General features: G+C 36.4%; 1 protein-coding gene across 3 annotated transcripts in view; it reads left to right on the top strand.

Moving 5' to 3' along the window:
• Window positions 1-13,378, top strand: part of Fmn2 (formin 2) — a 336,378-nt gene that overhangs the window by 142,890 nt on the left and 180,110 nt on the right. For 2 of the 3 annotated variants that reach the window (XM_078023010.1, XM_078023012.1), the window contains exon 7: window positions 3,774-3,864. In XM_078023010.1, the coding sequence (XP_077879136.1) occupies window positions 3,774-3,864 (91 nt within the window). The remainder of the gene's footprint in view (window positions 1-3,773; window positions 3,865-13,378) is intronic. The other variant, XM_078023011.1, reaches the window with a different exon arrangement.

Here is a 13,378-nt window from a genome sequence, read left to right as displayed (position 1 = left end):
TCGCATTCTACCATCTTTCCTATCCCTATTCCTCTTTCCCTCCCTCTCCTTTTCCCCTTTGCCCTCTCTAGAGTTCATTTAATTCTCCCACTCCCACTTCACCCCCCCCTCCCGCCCCTGCCACAGCATATTATGAATCAGCATCCTTAAATCAGGGAAATCATTTGGGATTTTTGTTTTTTGGGATTGGCTGATTTCACTTAGCATTCTATTCTCCAACTCCATCCACATATAATTAGCAGTTATCTTATATTTGACAAAGGCGCCAAAAAAACGTACTTTGGAGAAAACATAGCTTCTTTAACAAATGGTCTGGGAAAATAGGAAATCCACATGCAACAAAATGAAATTAAACCCCTATCTCTCACCATGCACAAAACTCAACTCAAAGTGGATCAAGGACCTAGGAATTAAACCAGAGACACTGCATCTATTAGAAGAAAAAGTAGGCCCAAATCTCTGTCATGTCGGATTAGGCCCCAACTTCCTTAATTAGACTTCTATAGCACAAGTATTAATATTAAGAATCAATAAATGGGATGGATTCAAACTAAAAAGCTTCTTCTAAGCAAAAGAAACAATCAGTGAGGTGAATAGAGAGCCTACTGATTGAGAACAAATTCTTACCACACTCACATCAGATAGAGCACTAATCTTTAGAATTTATAAAGAACTCAAAAAACTTAACACCAAAAAAACAAATAACCCAATCAATAAATGGGCCAAGGAACTGAACAGACACTTCTCAAAGAAGATATATATGTTCAACATCTCTAGCAATTAGAGAAATGCAAATCAAAACTAAGATTTCATCTCACTCTAGTCAGAATGGCAGCTATTAAGAATACAAACAACAATGATTGTTGGTGGGGATGTGGGGAAAAAGGTACACTCATACATTGCTGCAGCCAATATTGAAAGCAGTATTGAGATTTCTTGGAATTTGGGATTGGAACCGCCATTTGACCCAGCTCTCCCTCTCCTCGGTCTATACACAGAGGACTTAAAAACAGCATTCTACAGGGACACAGCCACACCAATGTTTATAGCAGCATAATTCACAATAGCTAAACTGTGGAACCAACCTAGATGCCCTTCAATAGATGAATGGATTAAAAAAGTCACACATATACACAATGGAATATTACTCAGCAATAAAAGAGAATAAAATCATGGCATTTGCAGGTAAAGGATGGCGTTAGAGAAGATAATGCTAAGTGAAGTTAGCCAATCCCAAAAAACCAAATGCCAAATGTTTTATTTGATATAAGGAGGCTGATTCATAGTGGGATAGGGAGTAGGAGCATGGGAGGAATAGATGAACTCTAGATAGGGCAGAGAGGTTGGAGGGGTAGGGAGGGGGCATGGTTATTAATGATGGTGGAATGTGATGATCATTATTACCCAAAGTACATGTATGAAGACACAAATTGGTGTCAAAATACTGTGTATACAACCAGAGATATGAAAAATTGTGTTCTGTATGTGTAATAAGAATTGTAATGCATTCCACTGTCATATATAAATAAAACAAAAGAAAAATAGCATACAACAGGGACGCAGCCACATCAATGTTTATAACAGTACAATTCACAATAGCTAAACTGTGGAACCAACCTAGATGCCCTTCAATAGATGAGTGGATAAAGAAAATGTATGTGGGTGTGTGTCACACATACGTATCAATTACACACAACAGAATATTATTCAGCATTAAAATAGAATAAAATCATGTTACTTCTTTAGACAAGGTTATGGGTGTGAGCTAAGGGTACATCACTCAGGAGGTACAACTGTTCATGGGTGCTTTTTGCATTTCAGTTCATGGGTATTTTCTGCATTTGAATGGTTCATGGGTACCTTTTTTCTTTTTCTTTTCTTTCTTTCTTTTTTTTTTTTTTTGGAGACTCATTATCTCTATTTCTTTATTTCTGAATTCCTTTCCCAGTAGAACTGTACACAGATTTCTGGTTTCCAACTTGGGCTTGTGGTGAAAGAAGGAGAAGCTGGCTGGAGGTTTTGGGGTAGACTGATAAGACTTTGATCTTAGGCATGTCAAATGGACATTTATGTGGGTGATTTAAATGGAGATATCTACTGGAAAACTTCTGAGTTAAAGATATGGGCATGTATGTCCATACAAGAGAAATTATCATAAAGGAAATGTGGTACAGAACTCTGGGATATGCCAATATGAGACAAAATCAGAATAATTCACCTTCAAAAGGATTGAGAACTGGCAGGAACCCTGGAGTAGGGAATCTCTATGAGGGTGCATTCAACATATCAACACCAGGGGGAAGTCAAATGACACCTGGACTCAAACATGTTCATTGCAAATAGGGGCCAGAAGATGACAGGAAACTTAATAGAAGCTGCTTTGTCAAGCAGCACAGATGGGACCCAGTTTATACTTACCTGAAGTAAGATTCACTTTTTTAGAAAAGAACATATGCTATCTTCTTTTTTGATATTAAATTTCTGTTTTTCAGCCAGCTCTGATGAAGATATGCTATTTGATAGAAATGCTTAGCTGAACTAGTTGATGCATATTCAATTTTTAGTCTTATTTTTTGGGTGAAATTTAATGTTTGAAGATCAAATAGAGAATCAAAATTTATATATTGTATTTTTTTTCCCTTGAGAAAGGAGTACCTTTGTGAGATATTGTCGCTTTACCATGGGAGGTTTTTAGAAATGACAGGAGGTTTTGTGGTTAGTCTTTCTGGAAGTTTTATTTTATTCTCCACCACCATCCCTGTTGGAGGACCAGGAATGCAATTATTATGAGAAGATTGTTTTACTCTGTGACTTTGTGTGACAGCTGGGTATGATTATTTTATTAGTTTCTTGATTGATCCAACTGAAACCAAAAAGAAAGACAAGGTCAACAAAGGCAATAGCTATTAGGGCAGCTGTCAGTTCTGGTAATTTGACCATAACCACTTTTCTTTCCTTTTCAAAACTCTAATGTTTTTCTAAGAAGATTTAAAACAAAACACAGAGAGTAAATAGAAATTGCTTCCACTCAAGGATCAGGATCTGGGATAAGAGTTTCATAAGCAGGATTTATCGGTGGTGTGTTATTTTCTAGAGAACATGGTTTAAACGTGTCTGTTCTATAGCAGCCTACCCACCTCTGTTTTCAGAAACCTTCCTAGCTGGGTATGTGTACTGTCTTCTAAGTCCCCCTGGACAGCTGACTTGAGATTGAGCTGATGTAGTCCCTTCAGTCTGATGCTTCTACTACTCTATTAATTAGTTGGAAAGTTATCCATAAAATGTGGGTCAAATGCAGAATAAGAGGAACTGCCAGTAAAATAGTGAGCCTCCTAAATGACCCAAATAAAAGCACATTTTCTGTTTCTGGTACAACTGATCTGATCTAACAGATTCTCTGTGCATGTGCCTTTACTTTGCCCTTTGCTTATTGACCAGATTTTCACAGAATCATAGTAAAAAAGGAATACTTTAAAAATATCAGACTACAAATGATCAAATGTACAATTGTTATTTCATAGAGATCAAACTAATTTCCTAAACTATAAGAAAATTTACTTGTTGACAGGTCAGGCTCTTATAAGACTGGTAAAGAACATGACTTTTAAGATTTATTATATAAAGCTCCAAAGCTCTCTTCAAACAAAAATCAGTTTTAAATACTTTAAGGAATGACATAAGGTGTTTTCTCTTAATTTGTTTTACATGTAGGATTTTAAAAAGTAAGTACACTGGAGTTCAAATTAATGTTCCCTTTTCTTTTTTTTCTTGAGCAGGTTGTCAAGTTATTAAGCAACAAAAGATCACAAGCGGTTGGAATCTTAATGTCTAGTCTTCATCTAGATATGAAAGACATACAACATGGTAAGTGCAAAAAATAAAAATCCAAGTATTGAATATTAAAATTTGGATATGATGGATTGGTTGGGAGGTATGATGTTTCTTGGGAACTCTACGATCAAGATGCCATCATGGTTAGGTTCTATGAGGACACTCTTCTGGGTGCAGATTGCCATTTTCTCCTTATATTCTCATGTGGCAGAAAGAGTCTGAGAGAATTCTTATAGGTCTCTTTTATAAGGTCATGAATCCCATTCATGAGGACTGTTCTCAAAATCTAATCACCTCCCCAAATCCTTACCTCATAATAACATCCATTAGAGGTTAGGATTTCAACATATAAATTATGGTAGACACAAATATTTAGTCCATTGCAGATATATTCAGTCTGTTATTAATAAATATTTTTATATCATAAGAAGTACAGTTGCACTGTGATCTGTAAGTAATTAGACCATATCTGAAGTGTTTATTTCTGGATGCCATGCTCAAAGAATTATTGATATATACAAGTGTGAGCCAGATAGTAGGGTCTCTACAGCCATTAAAAATACCTAGGGAAGTTAATCCACAGGACAAAAAAGTTGGTTGAATATTAGTTATGAGTTTTTGACAAGCTAAAGAAGAAGTAAACCTAAAAGTGTCTACCAGAACAGCTTTAATCAATGTAAGACTCACAGGGAATCTAGTTTTAAGTGTTGTTTTGAGAATGTTCTTATGGTTCGATTATGATATGTCTAATATTAACCTAGATGTTCATGCTATAGAAATTATCATTTGTCTCAAATGAGGGAACATGAGCTATGTTCCCTTAGACCTTCAGTTCCAAGATACTATAAGATGCTGAAACACTAAAGCAATTTTCTTATGTATAAGTTTTTAGAGTGGAAAACTGGTCCTCCTTCTTCCACTTATTTGGGACAACTATAGCATAAATTTTTCTACTTTAGAAGAATTGAATTATTTTATCTAATGTATATGCATATACACGTATGTAGACAGACACATACATATATACATATGTATACACACATAAATCTACATATGTGTGTTTATGTGTGTGTGTGTGTGTGTGTGTGTGTGTGTATCTAAATTTTTTTGGTAATACTAGAGATTGAAATCAAGTCCTCACATATGCTAGGCAAATGCTCTACCACTGAGCTATACCCTAGAACTTTTTTATTTTTATTTATTTTTTTCTATTTTGAGACGGTCCCATTAAGTTGCTCAGACTGGCCTCAAACTTGCAATCTTCCTCCCTCAGCCTCCTGAGCTTCTGGGATTACAGAAATGTGTTATCATGTCTGGCTTAATTTATATTTTTAACAGGCTTATAACATATTTTCTATATTTGGAATAAGGGTGACTTCTAACATTTTCTAAATGGCTTTAATGGCTTTAGGGTCTTCCCACCACCCCACACCACTTCTTTCTTTTGCAGCTCTAGGGATTGAACCCAGTGATGCTCTACCACTGAGCCACATTTTATTTTTATTGTGAGACATGGTCTTGCTAAGTTGCCCAGGCTGGCTTCTGACTTGAAATCCTCCTGTCTCAGTATCCCAAGTAGCTGAGATTATAGACATACACCAGTGTAACTGGCTTTTAGTGTTAATATTTTAAAACTTGAATTCTACCCTACAGTTGACAGAAATTCCTATCACATTTATGCTGAGAGATATTGCCCAAAGGTGTAGAGAGGAATTAAATCCATGTTCTGGATGTCCCCTAAGCTGCCCCAGAGCCTTAGAATAGATTAAGCTGATTGAATTATCCAATGGAATGCCAGTTTACCTATTAAAGAAATATGGTTTTAAGTATAACACAGACCTTATAAATCATGAAAACATTTAACTAGCTTTCTGGCTTATCCACCATGAATGTGGATTCTATTTGTTAGGCCTAAAATATTGTGTGGAATAATTCATAAATAGTGCAAATGTGGTATGCCCTGTCAATTGATGAGTAACTCTTAATCACAATTAAGTTTTTATTAAATTGTTTTGATGGTGAGGAGACTTCCTCAAGCTGAACCATTTGGGGTAATAGTCATAGAGAAGAATGCCAAGGCTGGCGCCAAGAAGTACTTGGTGTTTCTAAAGCTGGCAGATGTAGCCCTGTTAAGTCATAGAATGAAATCTGAAAATAATGATATGGTCCTTTCCTTCAGTCAAATATTCAGCTTGGGTTGAGTTAATAATGAGAACCTTATGAACAAAGGAGTCCGCCTGACATCTGTGTCTGTGGTACAGCCAGCGAGAGTTCATTGAAAATTTGCTGGCTTAACATGCAACACTAACAATAACATGGCATGAACGTCAGTAGTTGAAGGGTCACACAGAATTATGCATAAACTTTATCCTATTAGGATGTAAAGCCATTGCTTGAATCCCACTGAAACACTGCAACCCCATTTTCTAAAACACAGGCACCTTCAAAGTCTGAAGAAACAAGTAACCAGTGCCTGTTTGTGGATCAAATCCTCTTCTGCCTCAGTGTACTGTCTGGAGCCATGATTTCCATGTGGGAATCACTTGTAGCCTCTAGAATAAACTTAGCTTCTCTCGAGATATGCCTCCACTGAGGATTCCACAGAAGCATAAACATCATTGATTTGGGATGTAGAAGCAGTCACAGAATTTATCCGGTCTATTAATGTTATTTTATAGAAGAGCAAACTAAGATCTGCTAGTGGTCCAGTTGCTTTCTCAAGCTCATGTGGCTCTCTAATGGAATAGACTGAACTTACACCAGACATTCCACATCAGCTGTGGCTGTTCTTTCCCATTCATTAGATTCTTGGGCTGATTCTTTAATTTTGTGCTTTTCCTATAATCAGCATTAGTATATCTACATTCTACATAATATTGTTCGAATAAATTTTTCTAAACCCTCAGAGTGGATTTTTTTCCAGAGGTAGCCTTTTCCCTGCCCATTAAAAAATTGTCATAACCCACAAGTCAGTCTAGAAATTGCCAGATAAATTCACTGCTACATTCCAGCAGCTCAGAGTTTCACTGTAACTTTCACACACACACAATTAGTTATTTGTGGCTGCCCTGCTATATTTATTGGTGTTATTTTATCCCCTTCTCTCCTTCCCTGTCAAAACTCTAGAGAAACCTAAAGTTGAATTTCCTTTGTAATGTTTCTATTTTAAAGTGTTCTGTTAGAGTCAGGAGTATCTAATTTTGGATTCTAGGTGCCAAAGGTCTAATCCAAGTGTTACTACCTTCATGCACCACATCATGCTCAAGTGAATGCAGGTTATTCTCACAACAGTAGTTCCACAATTCTCAATGTCACGAAAGGTCAAAAGACAGAAAAAGAAGAGATTAGACTCTTTTTTAAAAAATTTGTTCTAATTAGTTATGCATGACAGCAGAATTCATTTTGATTCATTGTACACAAATGGAGCACAACTTTTCATTTCTCTGGTTGTACATGATGTATAGTCACATCATTCATGCAATCATATATGTACTTAGGGTAATGTTGTCCATCTCACTCCATCATCTTTCCCACCCCCAGATCCCTCCCATACCCTTTCTCCCCTCCCAGGGATTGGAATCTTAACCATGTCTATCAGTGCAGTAAATATAAGCAAGAAAGATGTGTGTGTGTGTGTGTGTGTGTGTGTGTGTATTTAAAAATCAAGTTGCTGGAATGAATGTACTTCTACTTCTAAAGTGACCTGTAGATTTTAATAATTTGTTAGGGTGGGTGAAACTGTAGCATGCTACCTATGAAAAATTTCACTCCAGTTGTATACAGTAACTTAAAATCTGAGATGAAGGTACATTCCACAAGAGATTTCCCTTTTTTGTGTGGTAAGACCTGGGGGGTCCTTTAGGTTTAAGATTACTTTAAATCAAATTTGAGGGTCATTCCAGGCACTAAATGCATAGCCCTGCATGGGTTGGTTTCTCTGAGTCTGCAGGCTTTGATTACCAGTTTATTGTGGACAAGGTATAGAATCTATACCTTGGGTGGATTTGGAGCTTTGATTTTCGGTCCCCTGGTTCCATGAGGTGGTTAACGTAAAGTTCAGATATTTTGGGATAGGTTAAAAGTCTCAATGTCACTTCTTTGCCTTTATGATACTTTACAAATATTTACGTGTGTGTGTGTGTGTGTCTGTGTGTGTGTGTGTGTGTAACAAATATTTGATCTAGCATTTTAAATTGTTCAATGTGAGAGGATTGATTCAAATAATATAGCCTGCTATTTCCATAAATTGGTTTTGAATCTATCCTACAGCTCTGTAATGGTAGTTTAGTTTTGTGAAAATAGATTGAATTTTTTTATACAATACTCAGTCCATATTCCACGATCAATGTGATATTCATACCTCTTAGGTTCATTTTAGTAGATAAGAGCAGCTGCAGAAGAATTTCAAATTTCATGAGGCTTAGCTTTATCTCCCCAATCCAATGTCATTATTAAGTAGAGATTTCATATAGTTTGTCATTCAAAATGGGATATTTTGATAGAGGAAAAGGTGCCTTTAATAACATTTCCTAGATAGCAAGTGTAATGGAATTTTGCAGGTACATCAGTATTACTGTCAATCTGCTGCTAGATCAAACTGAAACAAGATTCAGATCTAATCTTTCCTATAATACCAATATTTATTAAACATATTTTTTGGCCAGTAGGAACAAAATTGTCTGAAAAGCCTATTTTGTAAACTTGAAGTTGCCTAGCTCTCTGTTTTGTAAATACTCTCATTAAGATTTTATATAAAAGATTTATTTGTTCTAGACAGATGCTAAAACATCATGGAGGCAGGAATAGGTTACTCTTATAATTTGCATCAGGCATCTAAAAATCCAATGCCTGGATCCAATTCCAATGTCTTAGATTCCAATGCTTCAGAAAGATCCATACAGTAGTGACAAATAACTGTAATCCCAGCAACTCTGGAGGCTAAGGCAGGATGATCACCAGCCTTTAGCAACTCAGCAAGGCCTTAAGCAACTTGGTGAGATCCTGCCTCAAAATAAACAAAAGGGGTTAGAGGATGTGGCTTCATGGTTAAGTGCTCCTGGGTTCAATTCCCAGTACAAAAAAAAAAAAAAAAAATCCATGCCATAGCCTCTACTAAACTGTCATATTCTCTAATTGAAGGGAATAGGGATGGAACATCTCTAATATATTTTTAACTAATCTGAACACCTTGTATGATTAGTTTCACTAAGAAGAGTCAGTTGCAGTCATTGATATGCTAATTTAAAAAGCCCCTATTATTGATTTAGATAGGAATAACTGAGCAATGTTCATTATCTGCCTTTGGAGTATGGTCTTTTTACCTAAGGCTAGGCAACCATTCTTGAGATATGGAGTGTTATTAGTAGGACAGAGACTACCATTAAAGTTGGAACTTTAACTGAATCATGCTTACTATTGCATCTCTTCTGCAAATTTATTTTAAAGTAGATTATAGATATTGTAACAAGGGATAACTAAAATTTATGCAGTAATCACACCCAGAAATAATTTTCACTATCCTACAGGAATGGCAGGCTCAGGGTACTAATGGCCCTAGATCCTCCCTGCACTTCATGTCTTCCTTGTTTGAAACTAACTGGAATTGTGGACATGTAGGCAAGGAATGCTCAATTTTATGTCCTTTTTTAAAATTTCTATCTTGTTAAAACATGATTTAAATAAATCATATGTCCTGAAATTAAATGATATATAGTCAATGAAATCATGGTTACTTTTGTTCTTTGTTCTCTAAGCCTAGAGACTGTTTTTAAAATACTTATTATTTTTTTTAATATATGTGTATACACACACACACACACACACACACACACACACACACACACATTTATTTACTGAAGCGTACCTTACAAGGCCACTAAACATGCTCATGGATTTATATCAGAAATCCAGTGAAATCTCAGTCTATTAATTGCCGTTCCTCTTTGGATCCTGCATCATGTCGCTATTATTTTGTTGATCTTGACCTCCCTCAAAATGGAACAGAATTATTCTGATAGTTGTCTAGGAAGGAATTATCTAATGTAGCAGGTACTAAAAATAGAATTATATGTATGTTTTAGTTAAGTTTTTTTTTTTTTTTTTTGCTCCTGTGACTAAAAGACCTGACAAGAACAATTGTAGAGGAAGAAAATTGGGCTCATGGTTTCAGAGGTATAAGTCCATAGACACCCAGATGTACTTCTCGGGTCTCAAGGTGAGGCAGAATGTCATGGCTGAAGAATGTGGCAGAGGAAAGCAGCTCACATGATGATCCCTATGCAGAGAGAGGCTCTACTTGCCAGATACAAAATATCTACCTGAAAGGCACACCACCCTGAATGCCCACCCTCTCCCGCCACATCCTACCCACTTTCAGTTTCCACTCTGCTGATACCATCAGGGGATTACTGCACTACCTGGGTTAAGGCTCTCATAACCTTATCATTTCTCGTCCAAAACTTCTTGCATTGTCTCACACATGAGCTTTTGGGGGGATACCTCATATCCAAATCATTACACGCTCCTCCCCCACACCCCTCCCACTCTCATTTATAATCAAATCTTTTTATTAGTATATAAAGAGATGAAGCTAATTGTTGGTTTGAATTTTACTTCTCTTTTTATTACCCTTCCCTCTAATACTATTGCTGATAGTTGTATTATACAGCCCATAGGAGGAAAGTTAATCTCTCATTTTACAGTGGAGGAATTGAGCCTTATACATTAAGCCGATAAGAGATTTACATAATAGGGCCAGAATGAGTATCCATCTCCTTTGACTCTTGGTTCAATGCTCTCTGCTCTAGGCAGTGTGTTAGCTTGTAGAATGAGGATATGTTTTACCCAGTAGAATGAGAGTGTGCAGAAACAGAACTGGCACAGGATATAGTACTTTGATCAACTACTATTTCATATACTAGTTATTAAAAACATTGGAAAATGTAAATTTGGCAAGGTCCATTAATTGCATGGAGTTATCTTACATAAATCTCCCAGTTTAATTATGGGCTGTTCTTTAGAGAAATAAAGTTATGAATTGTTTTTTCATCTGCGAATTAAATGCAAAAAAATACTTTGAAGAAAATTCTAAATGGAGTTACTTATTCTTGAATGAACTAAGCAAAGATAACTGAAATACAGAATTACAGTAAAAGTAGTCTGGACTAAGATTATCAACAAATGAAGCAAATTGTGAGTACTTGTTACATGGATATGTAAAAGTACTGTCTCTTTTCTAGGTATGTTATCAATTGCTGTGAAAGAATAAAAAAAATAAATGGCTGACCCTAGTATAGTTCTTGAGGATGCTAACTTTCAATACTTACTTACTATCCCAGTATGTTTTTATTTTTTATTTTTTTTTCCTGTGTCACCCTAGCACCTCTACTTCCCTGGTTTTCTCTCTCTTTTCAAGTTGGTATCACAATGATTAAGAAAACAGATTCTGGGGCAAAGCTGCATAGATTTTGTTACAGACTGAATATTTGTGCCAAATTCATTATGTGGAAGCCCAACTCCCAATGTGATGGTTTTCAGAGGTAATTAGGGTTCATGAAGTAGGGTCCCATGATGAGATTAATGCCGTTTTAAGTAAAGAGACCTGAGCTCTTTGTCTCTCTTTCCTACTGCCATGTGAGGACAGATTGAGAAGGCAGCCATGTACCAACGCATAAGTGAGACCTCACTAGGAACTGAATTGGCTAGCCCCTTTATGGACTTATAGCCTTCAGAACTGTGTGAAAATTCTGGTTGTTTAAGCCCCCCAGCCTATGGTATTTAGTTATAGCAACCCAAACTAAGACAGATTTGGTCCAGCTGGGCCACTGGCTATCTAGCTGGACAAACCTGAACAAATTGTGTTTTTATTCTTTAGTTTCTTTAATATGAAGAGGTGTTAAATGAGTTCTTACTTGTAAAACATATCACACCCCTCAATAAAAGCTAGTTGTCCTCTCCTCCTACATTTCTTAGAAAATGAGCTTTGTCTCCAAACTTTGGATGCATTTGAAACTTAGAGCCTGGGCATCTAATGAGAGAGAGAACTTAGAGATTTTATTCTTCCTTGATTACTCTGAATCGGCCATACTAAGAGCACTTGCCATGGGAAAGAAGAGGGAGTAGAATGCAAAGGCTGTCCCTTCCAATGGAGTTTGAGAATACGATAAGAGGGAAGAAATGGGGCTTTCAGTTCAAGGGGAACATATCTGAGTTCTGCAGTTTAGGTTTTCAGTTAGTGTTGCTGAAATACCAAGTTTATTACTTACTTGGCTGCACTCTTTTCTGTTTTCTGAATGAAGATATATATGATATTTATTTATATTAGCAACTCTTAGAAGTTGAGCATGGCTATATCGTTGGACTGCATTTTATCTCTGGAGAGCAAATTGTTTTGGAAACTTGAAAAGCTGAGGACTACTATACTTGTGTGGTTCTGTAAACATTGTCTCTGTGCTATGTATGTCATTTATTCTCCACATCCATAGCTCCTGGCTCTGGGTGGACATGAAGGGAGCAGTGTAATGGAGTTTGGCTTTGCTGGGAAATGAATCGTGGTAAGGGACATGAGTAGAATCTAAGTAGGGTCACAAACAGAGGCTTCTATTCCCTCCTTTGACATTTTATTTTTCTTGATAGTTAAATTAGTTTCTAGGAATGAGAATGGCGTATTCTTCTTTAAAAATACAGAAATAAAATTGGGTGCAGTGGTACACACCTGTGATCCCAGCTGCACAGGAGTTTGAGGCAGGAGGATAACGAGTTCAAAGCCATCCTCAACAAAAGCGAGATGCTAAGCAATTTAGGGAGACCCTGTCTCTAAATAAAATATAAAAAAGAGTTGGAGATGTGGCTCAGTGGTTAAGTACCCCTGAGTTCAATCCTGGGTACCCCTCACCAAATATGGAAATAGTCTTTCTGAATCCTAGGAAGGTTGTAAGATTATTTTATGGTGACTTTTCACATGTGTTTGGAAACCTACATATCTAGTAGGGCTGCCACTGAAAAATGTTTTTCATATGAATTTTTTTTACCAAACAAGTAGTAGGTTACAAACTCCAGGTCTTTTCCTAGAGTTTCTGGTTTCATTCTTGGAGACACAAGCTTTTTTACTTGCCTATTGATTACCCCAAGAAAGTTTATCCATAATCATTTGTTTATTTTTGTAATATTCTCAAAAAATTGGATTCAGTGTGGGCAATGTTGTTTTTTCCCAGTAGATTTTCCAGTGTCTGGCTTCTTTATGAAACTGAGGTTTACAAGACTCTCTTAGAAATTACTTCATGGCAACCCCTACCCCCCAGTTTTAACCTTTATTTTAAGTGTTTTCCTCACATGGGATATAGAATTTTAAGACCTGTTTATTATATTTATTGAAACATTAAAAATTTAGTAAATGCTGTTGTAAGGTTGAGTGAATGGTTTTCATTGAAATGTAAAGTCACTTAGAATTAGAAATTTGAGAAGAAAGTGGGCTGCAGTGAGCCCATGTAACTTTTTCATCAATTGTAACCTTGTAGTGGAGAAAAGTACACATGAGATAGTATGTTTT

Source organism: Ictidomys tridecemlineatus, chromosome 10, assembly GCF_052094955.1.
Source record: "Ictidomys tridecemlineatus isolate mIctTri1 chromosome 10, mIctTri1.hap1, whole genome shotgun sequence".
Lineage (NCBI taxonomy): Eukaryota > Metazoa > Chordata > Mammalia > Rodentia > Sciuridae > Ictidomys > Ictidomys tridecemlineatus.
This window is presented reverse-complemented; position numbering and strand designations above follow the sequence as displayed.